General features: G+C 41.6%; 1 protein-coding gene across 5 annotated transcripts in view; it reads right to left on the bottom strand.

Annotated features, from left to right (window-relative positions):
• LOC308552038 (cyclin-Y-like protein 1) overlaps positions 1-22,842 on the bottom strand; it is a 72,181-nt gene that overhangs the window by 36,814 nt on the left and 12,525 nt on the right. For 4 of the 5 annotated variants that reach the window (XM_081163006.1, XM_081163002.1, XM_081163003.1 and 1 more), the window contains 4 exons: positions 19,592-19,693; positions 14,220-14,412; positions 2,908-2,982; positions 1,586-1,620 (listed from right to left, as the gene is read on the bottom strand). In XM_081163006.1, coding sequence (XP_081019132.1) covers positions 1,586-1,620; positions 2,908-2,910 — 38 coding nt within the window. In that variant the 5' untranslated portion in view covers positions 2,911-2,982; positions 14,220-14,412; positions 19,592-19,693. The remainder of the gene's footprint in view (positions 1-1,585; positions 1,621-2,907; positions 2,983-14,219; positions 14,413-19,591; positions 19,694-22,842) is intronic. The other variant, XM_081163005.1, reaches the window with a different exon arrangement.

Here is a 22,842-nt window from a genome sequence, read left to right as displayed (position 1 = left end):
TCAACCACTGAGGCACGCTGGTTGGGCCCACAGAATTTTAGTAATTAGTTTATGTGTGCCGTGAGATGGAAAAGGTTGAAAATCACTGATCTAAGACATAGGGGACCCCACACAAGAGAACAGTTATGTGAGCTCCCAGATGACTTTAAAGAAATATGCCACAAAACAGGCACAGAGCAGGCCTAGGGAAAGCAAGTCTATACTAGACTAGGATAACAAGAGGGGGGAGATTGCTTCCAATAAAACATGGAACTCTGTTTAGGAAATGGAAAATATTTTTGACAGGCCCGTGACAAATGTTACCGAATTTTGGGAAAAAATATTTGTTAGAAAACAAGAAGTGAATATAATCAAAAAATTAATTCCACACTCAAAAAAGTGAAAACTTACTAGGTATTATGTTAATGTAGCGTAAATGTAGTATTTCTGTCTGATAGCCATCTTTCTCTGCCAAATTACTAGATTGTTAGGAACAAAAAAATTTATTTTGAAAGCAGGGAGACCAGCCTACTTGCTGCATCTGGCTGTGTGAGGTCATGGTGACTAGGAAGAAGGGGTTGGGATTGTCCTGGAGAAGTGCTCAAGTTTCAGTCACATAGGGGTCCCAAAAATGTATACACACTGTATCAGCTGCTAAAACACTAGATTTTCACTCCTTTCCAGGTTTAACTGATTTGAAATAATGGGGGGAGACAGACTAAGCTTTGAGCAGAGAAAACTTATCCTAACAACCCACTAGACCTTCTTTCATAGGGATTCATAAAAGATAAAGTTTACAGTACAGAAGCAGCAACAGTCAACAAATTGAGGGAGCAAAATACAGAACCAAATAATTCTTGCTGTTTGCGATTCCATTGCTTTGCCTTATCATCTGTGCCTGGACCAGAATGGTCATCAGTTTGAAAACAGGAACTGACCAAAAAATGATTCACTTCTGTAGATTCTTTCAAATTCTGAAACTGAACTATATGTTAATAAACACTGACTTGATAATCATTCAATGTGCATACACATCTTTTGAGACATTCTGTATTTGAGAAAAAGAATGAAGGGTATACAAGAAAGAGGCACAGCCACAGAACTATATGGCTCAGCAGTAAAAAGTATTTACATAATATAATAGTGTAAACATTGATTCTGATTTAATAAAAACCATGTTACATGTTGAGAGGATGGGGGGGGGGGGAGAAGGCCATGCTGCATTTGAGAAAGCTAAGTTTTCAGCTGCTATGACAATAAGTCAATAGATGGTGTTAAAAATTGACTTAGCTAGTATATTGTTGTTTATTTTGTAAAAAACAAGATTAAAAGTTTAGGTAAAAATTTAAGGCAGATCTTTCTATCACAACCATATTATTGAAATTTAACTTAAAGGTCAGAACCCCTTAAAAAATGGGGATTACTAAGCCAAAAATTTTCCTGAATATGTAAGTTTGATAATTAAGATAACAGAAGTGATTTAGAAAATCTACCAAAAAAGGGACATGCCGATGACACTGGGTCCATTATATACTTTTAAAAATCATGGTACACAATTTAATTCATATTATTAATTTCTTACTTAACTTTTCAAGTGTTTACTTACATGGTGTGAAGAGCTGTTCCTCCTCTTTCCTTGCACTAAGAATAAAATGAATAAGTGATCAATGCAGATACAAATGCCTCAGGGAAATAAAGTTATGATTCCCTGACAGATACCAACACACAAAATAAGACAGATTTCACTCCATTTCCTTTATCACTTCTTGACAATTGATAACTTAAATCACTTGGCAAGAGGAGTCCCATAAAGTAAAACTTTATCCTATGTTTTACTGTTTTGACCTAAGAGAGATTCTGTATTGGTACAAATCAAAGCCGCTCCATGTACTGAAGAAAAGGCAAAGCTAATTAGGCCGGGTGAGAATCAGCTAATGAACAAGTTTAACTGCTGCATCTCTGAGCCACTGCTCAGCCCTGGTTCCTAATTCTGCATTTACACCCACTTTACTTGAGTCACCAGCATCTAGCAGTTGATGGCTCTAAGAACCAGTTTCTGGCCAGGCCCCTGGAAGCATCCTGCACCACTGACTGGTAACCACCTGGAATATCTTACAAAGGATCCCATCTAGTTTAAATTGTAAAATGAGTGTGGCTAACGTAACTAAACACCTACAACACAAAATTGTTTTGCTCTCAAAAAGATATGAAAAAAACCAAAAGCTCCAAAGAGGGTCCTGGGCTGCACTTTGTGCCCCCCGCTGCCTCCTCGAAGGTGGGGCGGGCATCACAGGCACCTTCCTAGGACTGAAGGCAGCTTTTCCTTTACTGTCTCCCCCTTTCTACATGAGAGCAGCCTATGGTCCCAGAAGAAACCGAAATACAACAATCCTACCGAAAACGATCAGCTCCAGAAAGTCAAAATGCACACGTACCATGAAAAGGCATCTTAAAAAGCCCCACTGTTACTGCGCTGCGTTAATTCAGATACACTGGAGCCTGCCCTTCTCGTGCCTCTGCTGTCTAATCAACTGAAAGCTTGATCTGTGAGCCTTTTTAAGCAAGTAAACATGATTTAACATAACATTAAGGAAAATAAGCAGGCAAGCAGTGTGATAAAATCCTACAGTTCTGACTCTTTTCCTAAAACAAACAGGGCACAGGAAGCTGACACTAGTTTCCCTGCTGATGCTGAGCTTCTGGGGCCCTGCAGGCCTGTCTGCTCTGATGCCCCCGGGCAGCCCTGCAGCAGGTGAGGGAGCTGGGAGGAGCTGGAAAGTTCTAGATGTGGGGAGGATGGAGCATTTGGTTGAGCGCTATGTAAAATAAAGCCAAAATCACAAATTCAATCCTCATACATAAACAACTGATTTTTTTGATTTGTTCAAATAAAAACCTAACTGTGACCTAAATTCTATCTTGACTTACCATGCATTTGATATTTCTTTAGGAAAATTGTCCTTGCCCTGGGATGGTAGGAAGGGATTAACTGTAAATACCACTCTGTATAAGAAGAGAAATAAGCATACTGATTTAGTTGAGTAGAAAAATACAAAATTTAAAAAATAGCTATACATCCATTTTAATCACTTAAACGAAGTTGAAAGAGGCTTTTTTTTGTTTTCATTTTTTTTTAAATATATCTTTATTGATCTCAGAGGAAGGAAAGGAGAGGGGGAGAGAGAGAGAGAAACGTCAATGATGAGAGAGAGTCACTGATCGAGCCTGCAACCCGGGCAGGTGCCCTGACCCGGAGTCGAACCCTGATCGCCTGGATCCCAGTTAGACGCTCAACTGCTGAGCAATGCCTGGCCGGGCAAAAAAGTTTTTAAGTAATGGTAACAAAACAATTTTAGTGAAGGCAACAACATAAAAATTCTACCGGGGTTATTAAAAATTGCAAGATCTTTCTAGATAGGAGGAATCAACCCAGGCTATATCTTAGACTTTTTTTAAACTTGCACATAAGTAATCTAATTTAAATTAGGGTATCATATATGTGCTTTCCCCCTTCCACTTATCAATTAGAAATATAGTCACTCTCTTATGCTGATATTACTAGCTCATTCCAGAAACAGTCTGAAGAAGCAAGTTACACTGTGGCCAATTAGCGACAGATGCAAGCTAATACATCAAATAGGCCCAAATCAAGTGAGCTGCTTTTGGAAAATGTTCTTTACACACGTAGGCTGATTCTAACTCCATTCAGATAGTGAATTTACTTAGTCAGCTGAGGCTTACTTGGGGCTGTTCATCGTGGCGCATTTTAAAGGACAGCATAAGAGCTCAGTGCTCTAATCTATAGGAATAGTTTCATGACAGTGACTTTTTATACTTTTGACAAAGTGAAAAGTTCTGCCCTCAATTTCCAAAGCTAAACTCTCACTTCTTCCTTCCATGCCCCATGATTAATTTGGGTCTTCAATAAGAATTCTTTCTCGGCCTGATCATAGGGCTGCTTGCAAACATGAAATCTGCTGTGAACACATAAAGTCAGTCCCCTGCAGCGCACCTTGCACCGAGGTGGGATAATCTTCTACTTAGGCAAGAATACCAAACACGTACTTGAATTTTAATAACACAAAGTTTCCCACTATATGCGATTATAAAGTTGTCATTTAAAAAAACAAACCCTATGATAGGCCTTAGCAATGTCCATCTCAAACCATTTAACCAAACTTGTAAGAAAGTGGACCAAGGTCCTGATGGAATAATGGTACAGGCGACATTCCCCACGTCACGAAATAATGGGCCTGTTTTTAAAAGGGCATTTGGAGGTCAAATATAAATAGACTATACCCCTGGTTCTTGGAGAATCAAAATGTTCACTGATATGTTAAAACTATAGTAATGAATAAAGTCTAACATCATGTCCAAATGTATTTACCTAGAATACTTTCCCCTCCAAGTAACACAGTTAGAATGTTGCCCAAACGTCATTGGGGACTGGCTGGTTAGCAGACATCTGAGCTGTCGGCTTTGACAGTCCCGCCAGCAGAGAAATTAAATAACTGAACCAATTGCCTTGTGCTTCAAGGAAGCTCCTTCCCTGAATTTCAAGTTTATTAAATTGCTTTTGAAGACACTATTCTATTCAACATTTTTTTGTAAAAAACTCATACAATTATTTTAATGGATTTTCCCCACATATTTGAAAAATGAGACAATGTGAGCTATTTGGAAAAATAACTCAGTTGTGCACAAAGTGAGAGGCAGAGACTATCAGAGCAGCCTGTAACCTCCAGCTGCTGAGAGAATGCAAGACTATTTCCTACCAAAAATAATGCAAATATACTGAATTTGAATAAAAAATAACACATTTGCATAAGTAGCCATGTTTGTATAGATGCCTATGCCATGATATAGCTAAATTAGTAATTTCACTGGAAAGCCCAAGAAAAGTATGTACTTCAGTCAAGGAAGCAGTAGGCTTACACACACACACACACACACACACACACACACACACACCCCCCACCCCCAAAACAAGATGTGCTGCTATGGCTCTAAATATAAAAATCAAGAAGGCTGGAATGAAAGAAATGACAATATGCAGAAAAAACCAAAATTAGCTCAAGTAACAAACACAAAGCTGGAGCTTCCCCTACCCTACACCCAGTTCTAGGGCAGGCACATGTCCCAGGGCTGGCCGATCAATCCCAGCTGGTCTGGCACCTCCCAAGAACCTCAGAGAAAGGCAGAGCTGACCTCTAGGATCCTTAGGGCCTCTGGAGCTCTGGGCGTTGACTTTACCAGCATGAGGAGGAAGCCTTTTCAGGAGAAATCCCCAGGAGCAGAACTGAGACGAGTTCTGAGAAGCTCATTTAATTCCTGAATCAAGGAGTACCTTGGTTTTTACTCTGTGAACTCTGGTCATACAAGTCAATGGTTTTAAACTTTTGAATCTCCTTAGAAAAGCTCTTTAAAATGAAATGACTAGACCAAAAGGTTAGGTCGTTTTTATGGCTCAATGCATACAACTAAGTTGCTTTCTAAAACAGGTGAGGGCATGCAAGAGTATAATGCCTCCAAACATACCAGTTTTAGCTTCTACTCCAGCTTTAATACTTAAACAAATCCTAGTTATGTGAATGAGGAACCTCACAGTGTCTCTAATTTGCATTTCTTTGGTTATATAGTTTGACCACAGTTAACAGTGTTATTTCCACTTTGGTGAGTTGCCTTTTGTTTACAGGTACTGTATGTATTGTGCCCACGAGAACCCTAAGGTTATTAATTTGCATGAGCCTTTCATAAAATATTTACTGTTTATAGCCTCCAACAATTTTATATATATATAACTTTCACTTTCTGCTAATGACAAATACTGCATCACTATTTTATAGTGTGGTTTTAAGCAGCATTTTTCAGAAAGACTGATTTCAATTTATTCCAATTAAATAGAAATGTCAGAAGTTTCTAGGCCAACTGCTGGGCACCTGTTTACTTAAGGTTCCTGCATGTACTGACTGCTCTATCCCTATACTACACATTGTATTTACTATACATTGTATTAGTTTCCTGACCCATAACATGAAATTTAGACTCTAACAAGTGGATTATACACTAATGATTTTCTCTCTCTGAGTCTGCACTTTCCCCCCAGGCAGGTGGCTCCTTCCCCCTGGCCTGGAGCTGGCTGCCCCACCCAAGGGCACAGGGTGAGCCCCTGGGGCCCCCAGGCTGCTGCTCCTTGAGCCTTGCTTCCTAGGAAGCCTCCGCCCGTCCCAGCTCTGGCTTCCAAACCCCCTCTGCAGCGGCCTCGCCTTGGATCTCAGGGCTGCCTTGTTGGAGTCCTCAACACGTGTCAGTGACTGTGACTGAGACGTGACAGTTCCCACAGTGAAGTACACCGTTCTTCCATTATGTATTTTTAAAGGTACTTTGCGCAGTGTCTTCGACTTTTAGGAACATTCCTGAGTAACAATTTACCTCCATTTCATCTCAAATTATGGAATGTTACTGTTTTAACCCTGAAGTTTAATTACTCTAATACACTGGAAAAAGGGTGTATGAAAAAAGGTAGTATCCCCAAAGCTGATCACATGACATGTCACTCTATCAGTCCTACCCCTGTGTCCATACATCTGAAATTCACATTCCTGCTCCAGCAACCTGATGTTCAAACCTCGGAAAACTCAATTTATACCACTTAGAGCCTGTCTTCTCACATGTAAAACAGATATAATTCCTATATTACTGAACTCAAAACACTGTAAGGGTCAAATGAAATGCAAGAGGAATTCATGTACTATATATAGAGCACCAAGAAATGACAAAAAAGCTTTCAGAAATTAACTCAAAAGCAAAATATGAACATTTAGCATCACTTCAAAGGAAGTGTATGAAGTGCCCGCTCATTAACCAGCACCCCCATGTCATCTTAAGTAAATGTGAGCCTTGGCTGCCTGTTTAAGGAAAAGGAACCAAAGTCACACAATTAGCAGGAATTTCAGCATTTTTGTAAAATAAGCAAATACATATTTCCCCTGCTTTGTCATGTACATCACTGGATGTCCTCTCCTTCCTTTTCCATGTAACTTATCCTGGAGATCACCACATAGCAGGAAAGAGATATTTTATTTTTTATAGCTCCATAGTAGTTGACTGTGGGGACGTACTAGTTTATTTTTCTGTGACTTGTCACTCCTATCGTGTTACTACATTTAGACTTAATTTCCTTAACTCAGCCCATTTTAGGGCCTTACAGTTTCTGTACAATCCACGGTTGACTCCCCTGCGCTACTCTGCCCGCCGTCTACCTGACACCCCTGCATCCCCCCTTCTCACACGGAAGCTTCTCTCTCTCTCCCTCGCTGTTCCTCTCTCTCTCTTTATACAATTAGCATCATTTCCCTACATATAATCCTCCAGTGGTTTCCCATTACTAGACTAAAATTCGTATTTTTTGTCAAGGCCCACCAGCATGCAGGTCTGAACGCACCGCCTTCCTCCTCCCGGCGCCCGTCAGTCTCCGCAGCCACCCCCCCCCCCCCAGGCCTGCTGTTCGTGGCCTGCACTCTGCACACCCCCACCTGAGGAACCTGCCTGGAGCGTGTTCACAGGGCTCCCTCATTTTCAGACCGGCTCAGTGTCACTAAAGGGAGCAGCCGTCTTTAACCCTGACTTTCTTGACTGTCCATGTGCTGTCCGCCCCTAGGATCCTCTAGAATGTAGAAACCTTTGCTAGGGTGGGAGCCTGGCCTTGAGTATCACTGTTTGTCCTGCATATGGAATGGTGCCCAGTAAATATCTAACTATTTCAGTGTACCCCAAGTCAATTAAGTTTCTCCCAATTCTCTTATAACTCCTAACATTTTACCTAATGCAATCTTCTGATTTGTTATCTAAGATCAGCACTTCTTTCAGATCTTAGAGTAGTAGTTACTCAGAATTAGAGACACAAAATCCCCCAAAAAACTAAAAGAGAAGTTCTGCTGTCCAGTGAAAAACCAATGGTGACTTTAATTTGGGATAAGAACATTTAGTGTTAAAATACCTTAACTGCAAAATGACATCCTAATCAAGATATAAGAAAGCATACCATCTGAAGTCTACAGGTCAGTACAATGCATCTGTTTTTATCTGGGTCCTCAGAATAAAGCATTATAATGGGAGTGTGTATGGTTTCACTTTGGACAATGGCCCATCCTAAAGACTGGGCACCTGAGTGATGCTCCAACCATCTGAAGGTACAGGGACAGTTATGAAAAGGCCTGCAGCAGAGCTCCGCGCAGTTGCATAGAAATACCCCTTGGAGCGCCCTCCAGAGGTCAGGCACAGGTCCAGGGGCTTTATGTCATTACTTCTCTTTATAACACAGAACTATAAAGCAGCACACAAACAATGACCTCATTTTTGTAGAATCAAATGTTATGTTTATATGCGTACAAAAGGTTCAGGAAAAATAAACACCGAAATATTAATAAACGTTCTGGGTGTTCTCACCATAAGCGAGTGACTTTTCTATATTTTCCAATCTTTTACATCAAATGCTTATTAATATTGTCACCAAAAAAAGAGGGTTTAAAATAGCTCCTGGAAAGAGTGAAGATCTGCTGCCCAGAGGTTTTTTCCTCATAGTATTGCCTGTTCCTTCCTACGCACCCCACAGGGGCAGTGGGAGGAAGGATCCCCTGAGAGAGCACCTTGAGCCAGCAAATTAGCAAAGCTCATGAGGTCAGGACACGAAAGGCTGTGTGAGCAGTTGGTGAGTAATAACAACACTGGATGACAGGACCTTAGTGTCTTTTTTCTGTTACTGAGGCCACCATCGGTTATAGTCGATATACTGTTAGATAAAGGCAAGGTGCTACACAAATTCTTTTAAGTCTGTCTGAAATCTGTACTAGGCTCTTAAGACTATCCCCTGGAAATGACTTCAAGAAACCACCTTCTGTTCCAGAAGAACAAGGCAGAGCATCATTCAAGCGTGATTCTGTGTAAGAGGCACATGGTTCAATTCTCCATCACAGAAAAGCCAGAATGTTTTACATCTAAGTAGGTATTTCCTATTTCCAGGGAAGTTGATATAAAATTGTCTGAAATATAGACATTAAAAGCAAATTTTCAGTGTCCTTGGACTTTACATTTGCTATTTTCACCTTGTTTCTATGGAATCTTAATAACAGGCAATTGCTGAAACTGAGCTTTCTCATATCAAGTTATTGAATGTGTCTCCAAAATTAAAAACAATTTGAAATAGAAAATCTATCACATTAAACATAAAAGGCAATTCTATACTTTGAACCCTGTATTTCCAGCTTCTCTGGTTTACATTACTCACTACAGGCTTGTGCTCACTCCCTGGTCCTTGACCTGCCCTCTCACCAGCTTCTCACAAGGTCCCTCTGCGTCCAGAGCTCTGTCGGCTTCCATCCGAGGCCGTCGGAACACACTCCCTAAAACACATCAACTCGCACCCGGGGAAATTCCTGGTCCCCCGTGACTTCTACTTTGACTCTTACCCACTGTGATGAGTTTATAGACACAGGGGGAGCAGCCGTTGCTTCTGAGTTGTATACAGTGATTTCAAATGGGAGTAATCACTACTGGAGGAAGTTAAAATGGGCTCACTTTATGAAGAAATATGAAATATAAGCTGCAATCTAAAGAGTTTGTAAGCACCACAGAAACTGAATTTGGCACATTTCCACCTGCATGTCAGCCTCTTCTGCTCAGCAGCTGTGCCACAGTCACTTCACAGTCTAAGTCTCGGTTTCCTCGGCAGCAATGGAGGGAGAGTATACACGGGCCTTATTTGCAGTTAGAAGGGCCAAAGGAGATATACATGGAAGGGAGTTGTACACCTTAAAAGAATTAAATCAAGGTCCTCTTTAGCCTCTCATCCAACACTACCCATACACTAACTGGTTTATAAAATCACTCAGGGGCTTACCTGGCAGCGCCAAGCAGAGCGAGCAGAAGTTTTCACAGGTACTTACTTGCCTTGTGCTTAAAGGTACACTTAATTGATTCACATAATTTGTTCATTTATTTCACAATATTTGAATATTCTGAAAAGCGAGTACTTTTCAGTTACAAAGCCATGTGCACCATCTGGGTGAATTCACACAGCTAATTATTCTAACATTTAAAGAAATTAAAAGCTCAACTAAAGTTTAAATAGAATAAGAGCTATAGTACATTTGCTCTATGAAATAATCTCTGGCATTTACATGAAACAAATGGACCAATGGGGTTTTAACATCTTTGTGAATGTTTTCTACTTCAAAACCACAGTCTCCATTAGCTACACTGTCACTCAGGCTTATTTTCCAGCAAGTACTTCTTCTCCCTCCCTCTCTCCTCCCTCTCCCCCCGCCCCTTTAGGCACCTGGTCTTCAGAAGTTTTACCTCAACATTCCTACAGTTAGACAGGAATCTCCCTGCAGGAGGGAAGAGGACCTAGAGGGCGCCATGCAGACGAACGTTCTGAAGATATATTTGTGTCAAAGTAAATAAATTAATCAGACTCAGAGGTTTCTCCTTTGTGTAAAAAAACAAACAAAATAGTATTCTCTGTAGCACTGGAAGCACATTACACATCATTCAGTAATTTCAAGTCCCTCTCCCACCATTTCCCTCTGTATTCAAATTACAGTTGGGAGGAATAAAGCAGCTTCTAGGCAGCCAACTGAACACAGCCTACTTAAGAACACCACATAGAGTCCATGTCAGTTGTCTATTTTGAATTGAAATAATAAACTCTAACATCTTTGCAGGTGAACTGTCCTGAGTATCAACTATCTTAACAGGTGGGAGCCAGGGTATCCCCAGCCCCTACCTGGTTCCTTCATTTAAGTACCTTATGGATAAGTAAGGAGAGGGAGATGGGATGGATACTCTGAAGTTGGGGGATTCAAGTTTTCACTGACAAAAAGGAGAAGATATACCCAAAAGTCTTCACAGAGGCCCACGAGACATTAAACAGAGCCATAAACAGGAAGGGCCAAGGACTGGAGTCTCAGGCTGGGTTGGAGTACGAACTGGGGGGTTTGGGTAGTGAACATGGAAACTGGCCAGACAGGACGGGAAGGGAATAAGGGGTGGGGACACCAGGAAGAGCCAGCTCCAGAAAAGCGGCCTCCAGGCAAGGAGCCTGAGGGGGTGGCTCCCTGCTAGGGGACCCTGGGGTCAGCACAGGACAGAGGTACTTCTGAGAGCAGTGAACACCCGCCACCTCCTTACCATCGGGCTTTTCCACGTCACTGAGGCGCAGGATAGGGTGGCCATCACAGAACAGGGAATGCAAGTTGTCAACTTCCATGGCAGCCGTGGCTGGTGGTTCTGCCACTGAGTTCCTGGAGCCCCCCCCATACACAGGAGTCTCATATTCCCGAGGCCGCCCCCCAGAGTGCTGGCCCAGCTTGGGGCTGGCATTGGGCTTCAGGCAGCAGCAGGACAGTTTGTTCCCCATGAGGACCCTTCACTCCTTGCTGCTGTCACTGCCTTCACTCAACAGTCCCACCCCCCAACTCCCAACAGTGCCAAAGCCCTGTACAGCACAGGGGCCACTGGGCTGCCAGGCCCTGGGCAGGGCTCAAGGCCCGGCTGTGCCCCTGCTGCTGCCCCCGCTGCTGTCAGCTGTGACCGCCTCCACTGAGCTGACTAGTCTGTGAGGACGGCGAGCAGCCTGACTTAGTCCAAAGGTGTGGAGATCAGACAACTGCTGAGAATCACAGCCACCGCAAGAAGAGAGCACAGCCGAAGCTCCTCCTCCTTCCACAGCTGCTTCTCAACTGAAGGCAGTTCACCTGGTTGGCACCAGCCAACCAGAGCACATTCCGCGGTCACCTGGTTACGAGGGACCCATTCCGCCCAGAGTTCCATCCAGGCCCCCACCTTACAGAGGAGGCAGTGGTTCAGGATGCCCCCTCCCTGCCCTGCACCCACTCTACCCCTTTACCAAGGGCACAGGCCTGGCCCGGTCTCAGCTTCCATACATAATTGCCTAACCAAGTCCAATGTTGTCAGGAGGGCAGGAAAGCTACAAATGTATTGGCCATGGCATCGGGGTGAAGCAGTGAACAGGAAGCGAGGAAGTGAAGACAGCAACTGAGGGCTTCTCTTCCTGAGCATTTGGCTGAGAAGAGAGATGTGGCAGTAGTGAGAGGGAAACACACTGCTAGGATATGTTTATTCTTAGATGAAAAATACATGTATAGTTATATGTTAAAGGATAAGAGCCAGTGCAGGAAAAAACAGAAGTTAGAGGAGCCGGGGGAATGAAGGGAGCAAGGCCCTCGTGAGCAGGAGGGATGCACCCAGAGCAGGGACGCATGAGCTGTGGAAGGACGGAGAGGCCAGGAGGGAGCAGACCTGTGCAGCCACAGTGACATTGCTGGTAGAGGGGAGACTTAGGAAGAGCTCGTCGGATGACCTCTGTCTGTCTTTATTTTAATAGGCTCCTACAGGGAAAGCCCCTGAGAAGGAGAGGGTGAGGTGTCCAGAAGTGTGCACTTTAGAAAAGCTGAAAGTACCCAACAATACCCAAATAATATCTTTCCTCAAAGGTGGGCGGGTTCAAAAGAACTTTGAGCAAAACCAAGGAGCTCTACTATAAACAGATGTCACAGAAGTAGAAGAGAAATCTAATTATTTCCCCAAATAATTAACAGGAATAGCACCAACTTTTGGAGAAGAGTAGAGAAAAATTTAAGACAACAATGACATGTAATTGAAAAAAGTGTGAACAATTACAAGCCCTTTAATCACATATGTGCCAAAAAAAATAAAAAGGAGCAGAGGGAGTGTTCCCCTTTATTAAAAGGACAGCAGGAGGGAAAGATCAGCTCAAAAATCAGGGAAGCAGAGACTATTAATATTTAATAGTTTAAAAGATGTAAGTAAGGTTTAGTGACAAGAACTAGTGACATATTAAAATGTGGAGACCACAGTGGAGTGGGAAAGGGCTCGATGAAGTTCAGTTTCAGTAAACAACATGGAGTTAAATCCTTAGGACCTAGTGAATGAATTTCATGGTGATAATATTATTGTCTAATGTCCTAGGAATGTCATTAGATACCATTCTGGATGACTCTTGTACACTTGATGGATGCCTAAGATTATGTGACAAAGTAGTGCCTGCATTTATCAACAGATCCACACAAAAAGAAATGCATGACCTTGAATATTAAAGAATTTTAAACTTGCTAAGCCAAAAATTAATAGAAAGAATTATCAAGAAAGTAGATTTTAAAAGATTTTGTTTGAAGAAAACACTGCAGAGCAGTAAGAAAAAAATCCTCTACTTCTATAACAGTAGCAAATCAGGGAGAGCAAAAGGAAGCTAATAGGAGTGATATGATTTGAGTTAGGGCAGAGTTTGATTTTGTGACAGAATCAGAGATCTTGGTTTTGCTCCTGATGGCTGAATATCTCCGGTGAGGACTTTATGATCATTGTTTAACATGCTCTGGTGTGAACTCATTCACTCACTCATTCAATACCATTCAATACCTGAGCCTTTACCACAGCCTACATGCATTGTTAGGTTCTGGGGATGTTGCTTTGACCAAGATAAACAAGGTACCTATTGTCATAAAATTTATTTCCAGTAGAAGGGTCAACACACAGTGTTGCCCATCACACCACAAACTCATGGCTCAGGATGGCTATTGATCTCCAGCTATTCTGTCTTTATTCCAGAAAGCAGGGCAAAATGATAAGGGACATTTTTTTCCAGAATATCCACATAGCACAATGCTTATATATTACTGCCTTAAAGACTAGTCACATGGCCACACCTAGCTGCGAGAGAGGCTCAAAATATATAATCATATAACTGACTAAGGAAGACAGAAGACAAAACTGATTATTGGAAAGTAACTAGCACTCTATGCCACAATCTGTAAGAAAAGATTAGAAAAGTTTCAACTTCAGGAATAATCATGATAAAATTTCATAGCCCTTTGTAAGCATAAGTGAAAAATTTATACCAGCAGGTCTGTAATAGTCTTTTCTGAAGCAAACAGGACAGGAACAGTGGAGAGGGGTTTAAGCTATAGAATGAAACTAGGTTACATAGAAGAAAGATTCTCCTGCAGTCAAGTAATCAGGATTACATAGAACATGGGTATTGAGACTAATAGGGGTCCAGCCTGAGTATTATAACTAGTGGTTCTTACAGAAGAGGATTTTGCGTGTAAGTAACATGCACATTTTTCCAGGGCTGACTGCATCATCATCATCTTATTCTCAAAGGCGTATGTAAACAAAAATGCTAAGAATCACTATACCTGATTTGATGTGGAACAACTCTCATTCCCAACTTCAGAAAATTATAATCCGGATTTGTTAGGAAGTAGGGCATTCGATGATGTTGATATTCACATTTTAGTGAACTGTCCAGTGCCTCTTCCACCTGTCTCTTTCCAAGCCTTCTGAACTCTTTTCCCATCTTCTGTCTTCTCATAGCATGTAGGTTTCTTTCTGCCAAGTGAGTCAATTGACATGAGAATTTTAATTTATTTGATATGATGCTCTGAAAAAATAATAAGGGTGTTCGTTTGCCAGACCATCAGGGCATTAATGTTTATTGGACAGGTCAGTGTCAGCCCCAAAGGTCCACTGTGATTATAGTCCCAAATCTCGGGGCATTTCATGAGGCCAGTTCTAAGATAGGCTTCCAGTGTTAGAGGAGGGTTTTTTCTTTTCCTTTCCTTCCTTTTCACTTCCTTTTAGGTGTTCAGTTAGTATATTAAATAAGTATCAGTAGAAAAAATGCCCTTCGTCTCTCTGGTGAGTTCAGTGAGGTGTATGTGCATCACATATTTAATGGTATCTAGCTGGCTAGCTGGCTTTAATATACCCCCTTTAAAAGAAATAACCTGCTGGCCTGTAGAGTTTATGATGAGAAATCAGCTGACAGCCTTATGGGAGCTCCTTTGTAGTTAACAGCTTTTTTTCCTCTTGCTGCCACTAACATTCTCCCTTTACCTGGGATTTTTGTGGGCCCCTTTGGGTTCTTCTTGCTTGGGACTCTCTGTGCCTCCTAAACTTGTGTGACTTTTTCTTTCACTGGTTAGAGAAATATTCTGCCATTATTTCTTCAAACAGGTTCTCTAACCTTTGCTTAGGTTCAACCTCTTCTGGAACCACTATGATGCAAATATTGTTACATTTCATGTTGTTCCACAGCTCTCTTAAACTATACTCCTGTTTTTTAATTGTGTTTTCTTTGGGTTCTCTAATTGAGTGATTTTTTTCCACCCTGTCGTCCTCTTAATTTGCTGATCTGATCCTCAGCTTCCCCTAATCTGCTGTTCATTCCTTCCAATGTTTTTTTTATTTTTTATTTCTACTGTCATTCTTAATTTCCTTCATAGTTTCTATATCTTTTTTCATGCTGTGGAGCATCATTATAATCAGTATTCTGAACTCCGTATCATCAAGTATTCAAGGTAATGCAAACAAGGATCTGAAACCAAGAATACTCTATCCAGCAAGGCTATTATTCAAAACAGATAGTAAAGCACGGCTGGGCATGGCTCAGCAGTTGAGTGTCCACCTAAGATCCAGGCAATCAGGGTTCGACTCCCGGTCAGGGCACATGCCCCAGTTGTGGGCTGCAGCCGATCAATGACTCTCTCTCATCATTGATGTTTCTATCTCTCTCTCTCCTTCTCCTTTCCTCTCTCTGAAATCAATAAAGATATATTTAAAAAATAAATAACTAAATAAAAATAAAAATAAAAAAGGAAATCCTGTGACATGCTACAGAATGGATAAACCTAGACATGATCCTACGTGAAATAAGGCAGGCACAAAAAGAAAACTACTGTGTGATTCTACTTAGATGAGGTATCTAAAGTAATCAAACTCATATAAACAGAAAGTAGAATGGTGGGTTGCCAAGAGCTAAGGGGTGGGAAAAATGGGAGTTGTTTATTAGGTATAGAGTTTCAATGTTACAGTATAAGCAAGTACTGGAGATCACAGGACGATGGAAGGCCAAGACGGGGGTGTAGGGAAACACTGGACTCGCCTCCTCCCACAACCACATCCAAATTACAACTAAACCACAGAACCATCATTCAGAACCATCTGAAATCTGGCTGAATGGAAGTCCTACAACTAGAGAATTAAAGCAGCAGCCACACTGAGACTGGTAGGAGGGGTGGTCTGACACCCACGTGTGGCATATTTTTTAATCAGGAGGGATACCTTGGCTGTGGAGGTCCCCCCATGAGGAGCAAGGGGTTCCAGTCCCACTCCAGACCCCTCAGCCCAGGATTCCAGTGCCAGCAAGAGAAGTCCCCAAATTCTGACTGTAAAAACCATCAGGGATTGGGGCTAAGTGAGACCAAGGCTGCTGGAGTCCCAGGCAGTTCCTCTTAAAGGGCCCACACAGACTTACTCAGATTCACTCCCTCTGAGCTCCAGCACTGGGACAGTAGCTTGAAAGGCACCAGGGACATACAGAGGGGAACTAAATTGTCTGACCTCAGTAAGAATTGGGGGGCAGCTTTCTCCCAGACAAAAGTGCTGGCAGAGGTCACTGTTCCTTTGCTGATACCTCCCCTCCACAGTGCCTTCAGGCAGTCGCCATATCTGAGACTCCATCAACCTAGCCCACACTGTTCACCACCCCTGGCTGGTGATTCCCAGAGACCCCACCCTATCCAATTTGCAACCCAACCCAATTTGCAGTGGTTTTTCCATAGGAATAGCCTGTCCTAGCTCAGGCTTCAGACTTTCCTAAAATATCTCAAACAAACAGCAGATGGCCTCAGCCTGCCCCATACCTCTTGCTAAGTGGTCCTAGGCCCAGCACTAGGGGCAGCAGGCCTTGGTTCATAGCTTGGCCTCTCCTAGGGACCTCCAAGCCCAACACAAGTACCAGCACCTGCAGATCACTCTGCAGATCGTTCTGTAGCTTGAGCCAGGTGGTCCCAGGCAGAGCACAGGAGGTAGCTGACTTTGCACCTCCCCGGTGGCCCCAAAGATAGTGCACCCAGTAGTCAGCTTCAGACCAGATTACAACCCTACCACATCCAGGAGCAGCACACTCAAGGGGCAGACTCGGTGAACACCAAAGGCCCACTGAAGTAAGTCCTGCTCCAAAGAGGTATCTCCTGCATAGCAGCTCTTCCACTGTAGTCACAGCTGGTCCTCACAGCCAATTGGTGTGGGGGTCAATCCCTCCCACTGATGGCAACAGTAATCAAGACTCAACTACAACAGGACAGTGTACAAAGCACACACAGGAGCACACCTAGAGTGCCCAGCTCAGGTGACTGGGGAGGCTGAGGCACTGGGCCCTACAGGGCACCTAAAGGACACAAGGCTACTCTACCAATTCCAGAACACCTTTCAGCTCTACCTAATACATAGAAACAAACACAGTGAATCAGCTAAAATGTGAAGACAAAGAAACATGTCCCAAATGAAAGAACAGAAGAAATCTCTAGAAAAAGAGCTAAATGAAACGTAAGCAAGCTATCTCCTGGGTACAGAGTTCAAAACAATGGTTATAACGATGCTCAAGGAACTAAATGAGACCTTTAAAAAACTTAGTGAGAACTTCAAGGAACTTAGTGAGAACATCAATGAGCCCAACCAGTGTGGCTCAGTGACTGAGTGTCGAGCCATGACCCTGGAGGTCACAATTTGATTACCAGTCAGGGCACACGCCCAGGTTGTGGGCTTGATCCCCAGTAGAGTGTGTGCAGAAGGGAGCCGATCAATGATTCTCTTTCATCACTGATGTTTCTCTCTCTCCCTTCCTTTCAATGAAATCAATAAAAAAAAAAGAAAAAAGAAAAAAAAAAGGCCAGTTAGAAATGAAAGAAGTACAGAGTCCCAAACAAGATGAACCCAAAGAGGTGACACTGAGACACATCATAATTAAAGTGCCAAAGGTTACAGGCAAAGAGAAAATCTTAAAAGCAGTAAGAGAAAAGCAGTTAGTTACCTACAAGGGAGCACCCACATGATGGTCAGCTGATTTCTCAACAGAAACCCTGCAGGCCAGAAGGGACTGGCAAGAAATATTCAAAGTGATAAAAAGCAAGGACCTTCAACCAAGATTGCTCTACCCACCCAAGCTATCATTTAGAATGGAAGGTCAGATAGACAGCTTCACAGACAAGAAAAAGCTAAAGAAGTTTATCACCACCAAACCAGTATTACATGAAGTGTTAAGGGGTCTTCTTTAAGAAGAAAATTTAAAAAAGAAAAGATATGAATAAAATGGCAATACATATCTATCAACAATATAAAAATCAAAATAAACAAACAAGGAATCTAATGAACAAAATAAAATGATAAATAAAATAGAACCAGAGGCATGGAAACATGGAACAGACTGAAGAATTTCAGAGGGAAAGGGGGAGGTGGGATAGAAAGAGATTAACCAAAGAACTTATATGCATACAGGGACACAGACAATAAATCAGGTGGTGAAGGCCTGGGGTGGGTTGGGGTGGGGTCCGGGTAGAGGGGGGCAATGGCAGGGGAAGAAGAGGGGGACATCTGTAATACTCTCAATAATAAAAAGGTTTTAAAAAAGAGTTCTGGAGAGCTGTTGCATGGGAATATACTTAAGACTACTGACCTGTACACTTAAAAATGGTTAATATGGTATATTTTATGTTATACACTTTTTACCACAATTATTTTCTAAAAATGAGCGCAACACTTGAAAACAGATAAAGAAAGAAATGAAATTACTATAAACTACTAGCCAGAATAGTTGCCCAATAATCCAGAGATTATTATCAAAGATTGGAAAGCTTAATTATGAAAGATGGGAAAGCAAATCGATTTAAGCAATAGTTGCAAACACAAGCCAGCCTTTATAGTAGGTGTGTATAGCTGTCTTGAAACTTAAGTTTGAAACACATAAATCACTGTTGTGTTTAGAAGCACAAATAAACACTTTGTCAGAGAGGTATTAACACCAGCCAATTATGCTATAAATTTGGGGTATAATAAATGGTTTTAACCGTCACTACCAATTATGAATGACAACCCAACTGCTATACCAAAGAGTATAATGTAGTGAACTTAATTAACAAATTTTTTTTTTGGAAGTTTTTCTATTTGTGTTAAATGATGTTACCCAACAAAGTTTCTGTTGTTGCAATTGTTTGCTACCGAAGCACAATCCAGCCCATCCTGACTGACACGCTGATTATTTGCAAAACTCAATGGTATAATTTTTAAATAATATAAGTCATTTAAGTATTGACATTGTTATTTACTGAGTATTGTGTGGTTCAACACAATGGTTCCTAAAAAATGTGTCTTACTAACAACATCTGCAATGAATCTGGATATTTATAAACATGATTTCATGTGTTTACTGACTAGGTAACAGAAGTCATGCAAATTGTTCAGTTTTGTCAGTTTCTTAGGCCCTACAACTTAGCTATCAAAAAATAAGCTTTCCAAAAATCAGTTCTTGTTGTATATTAATTATATCATAACGCCAAAGTTAACTATATTTTTTCATTAAGGACAACACTAAAGAGGCAAACTAAATGTAATACACAATGGTTGTTGATGCATATTTACATATGTATTTTTTAAAGCTGTTGTAGAGAGCAATAAAGGATAATACATAATCTAAAAGCACTGTTCGTTTATAATATAAACAATTGTACACCAAGTTAGGTTTTCATCCACGGTAGGCTGTCCTCTGGCATGAGAATGTATGTTCATGTTGCCCAGATTCAAACATACTCATCTTCCTTAATGATTTCCAAAGCTGAAAACAAAAGGAAATATGCTTCTTAAAAGTACAACTCAAAACCCTAATGTTATATTATACATAAAAATAGGGAATCCTAAATTAACTAAAACAAAGTCAGTCCTGTTTTGGGACTTCATGTATTAAATAGTAAAGAATCTTATATTTGAAGTCAGCTATACCCAAAAGTTACTTTGAGTACTTCATTAGTCATATACCTTTAAATGTTACTTTCTTCAACTATGTCAACTTAATCTTCATTAATATTTACTGCTGGAATCTATTGAGTATACGTTGAAATTTTTAATTTGCATATCACAGCTCTGAGAAGGACTGTCTTCCTTTCCAAAGTGAAACAAATAAATGGAAAGGGGAAAGTTAACATTTCCAAGGTTGCATGTGAAGATGGAACAAAAAGTAAGTTGCTAAGGAAGGCAACATGTCAATCATTGTTCAAACACCAAGTGAGCCCTCGCCTGTTTGGCGCAGTGGTTAGAGCGTCGGCCTGTGGACGGAAGGGCGCCAGGTTTGATTCCAGCCAAGGGCACACACCTCCATTGCAGGCTCGATCCCTGGTCCCAGTGGGAGACCTGTGGGAGGCAATCAATCGATGTGTCTCTTTCACATGGATGTTTCTCTCTCCCTCCCTTCCACTCTCTCTGAAAAGCAATGGAAAAAATATCCTCAAGTGAAGATTTAGGACAATTTATATTAAAATTTTTTAAAAAACAAATCATGAGAAACATTTACATAAAAGAACATTTCACAGAACTACTTAAAGCCTTTCAGTGTACATCCAGACACGCTGTCTTATATTAGCACACTCTGGAAAGGTACAATGTGATAAGGAGAAACTCTTTACAATTAATTTATGTCAGGAAATTTTGGGTTAGAAGAGACATCAGACTGGAAAAAACAAGTGTATGCAGGAACAAAAAAAATAAAAGCCATATGGAAGCCAGTTCTAAGTTACTTCGTATTCATACATTCTTTTTTTTAAAATTGATTTTAGAGAAAGGGAGAGAAAAACATAGATCAGTTGCCTCTGTACCCATATGTACCCTGACTGGGGATCAAACCCTCAACCTGGGTGTGTGCTCAGACTGGGAATTGAACCTGCCGCCGTTTTCGGTGTACAGGAGGCTGCTCCAATCAACTGACCTATGCCAGCCAAGGCCACATTCATACATTCTTAAGAGGAGACAGACCCACACAAGAAATGGCAAATCACGAAAACTCTGTGCACATCAACACGACTACAGTGGTTCTGGTTTCACAGGACTTTCCGCCATTGGCATCTTAATGGAGTCCCTTGGCCTCCTTTTCTAAAATTTACACACACACACACACACCCCACCCTCACTTAATGTTTCTTCTTAGTGCTTATCACAATCTAATATGCTACATGTATTTCATTTATCTTGTGTACTGCCTTTCCTACTCGAATATGACACACAAAGGCCGGGAGTTTGTGTGGCTCACTGCTGAATTCCTAGTCTTAGAATAGTGCTTGCCAAAATAATAAATGGCTCCATAACTATTTTTTTCCACTTTTATCTTTCTTTTTTTTAATTTTTCTTTATTGTTGAAAGTATTACAGATGTCCCATTTCCCCCCCATTAATACCAAAACCTAACTTTCCTGATTTTATCTCCACCCCAGTCCCTCTCCCCTCTAAGTATTTGTTGACTGAATGAACTAGAATCTCTAATTTTAGCGACAATAATATTATCCTCCCGAGGAAGAGTTACTAATCTCATTGATCATAATGTAAAATACTTATTAGACCAAAGGTATAGTAGCCAGATTCCTTACTAGTTAAAGATACTAAAAGGGGAGCATCTATGCCCAGTGCCCTTTGGCATGTCCTGCTTCCTGCTCTCCCCACGCCCACCCTCCCCCCCAAACTAGTCCCAGTTGGCTGCTGCGGCTCCCTCTCTCCATCAGCCATGGGCTGGATCATACCGGTGCTCACTGCACAGCTGCTTTCTCACACAAATTTCCGCCAATATGGGCCTTCAACATGACCCACGAGCCTGGCCCTTCCTCCTTTTGGGAAAAGGCGGGTCAGCTCCTCTGTAATCCCCTGTCCTCCTCCCACGCAGAAGCCTGGCCCGGGCCTTTGCCTCAGCCAAGAACACTGTTCTCTTTAACCACTGTGCGTATTTGACATTTTTTCTGATTACAAATGTTTTCTAAACTTTTTTAAGTTTCTATTTCAAATGTATTAGCATTTACCATATATCCATCTCTGAAACTCTCAGAAGAGAAAAATACCATATAACCATAAATTACTAACAGTAAACCAAGACTCTGTGCCAACGTGGATTCTCTTACTGGATATGAGAAACATCAACATGGACATAAAAGAACCCATTACCCTTAATACCAAAACCTAACTTTCCTGATTTTATCTCCAGGAACATCTCCCCCTGCTGTCCTTATTTTGAAGAGATGCTTGCTGAAGTAATTAGGGACGCAGAGCAATGATACCTGCAACTTTGTAAGTTTTTGGAAAAGAACTTCCATGTCTCCCAGCCTCTCCTACCTCAGAGCTGTGCGTCTCTCTGGTATCAGCCACTTAGCAAATGCAGTGACCCTCAAATTGGTCTGTCCCTACCTCCAACCCCTCCTGCACACTGCTGCCAGCATCCTCTTTCTATGCTACTTAAATGACCACTTTACTACTTTAAATAAAGCCATGACTCAGCACTCATGCCAAAGTGAAAATTCCTTAAAAATCACTCATGCCCTCTATCCTGTCCATTTTGTTTGTTTGTTTGTTTGTTTAATTTTGGAAAGAGGAAAGGGGAGAGAGAGATGAGAAAGAGATATGAGAAACATCAATCAGTTGCCTTCCAAATGCTTCCCAACCAGGGATCAAACCCACAACCTGGGTATGTGCCCCCACCAGGAATCGAGGCCACCACCTTTTGGTGTACAGGATGACGCCCCAACCAACTGAGCCACCCAGCCAGGGCTCCTCTCCAGTGTCTTTCATTGCAAAAATCACACTGACACCCTCCCTCAAATTTTCTGTAGAACTACCTGCAGAGCCCTGAACACCATTGTTTCACGTCTGTGTATTTGCTCACTCTAGTTCCTCTGCCTGCTTCAAATATGGGTTTAACTGCATGTCTGTCATCCCACTGCCACAGGAGCAGTGT

Source organism: Miniopterus schreibersii (genome assembly GCF_964146895.1).
Source record: "Miniopterus schreibersii genome assembly, contig: HAP1_SCAFFOLD_94, whole genome shotgun sequence".
Classification (NCBI taxonomy): Eukaryota; Metazoa; Chordata; class Mammalia; order Chiroptera; family Miniopteridae; genus Miniopterus; species Miniopterus schreibersii.
Note: the sequence above shows the minus strand (reverse complement) of the source record. Positions and strands in the feature narration are given on the sequence as shown.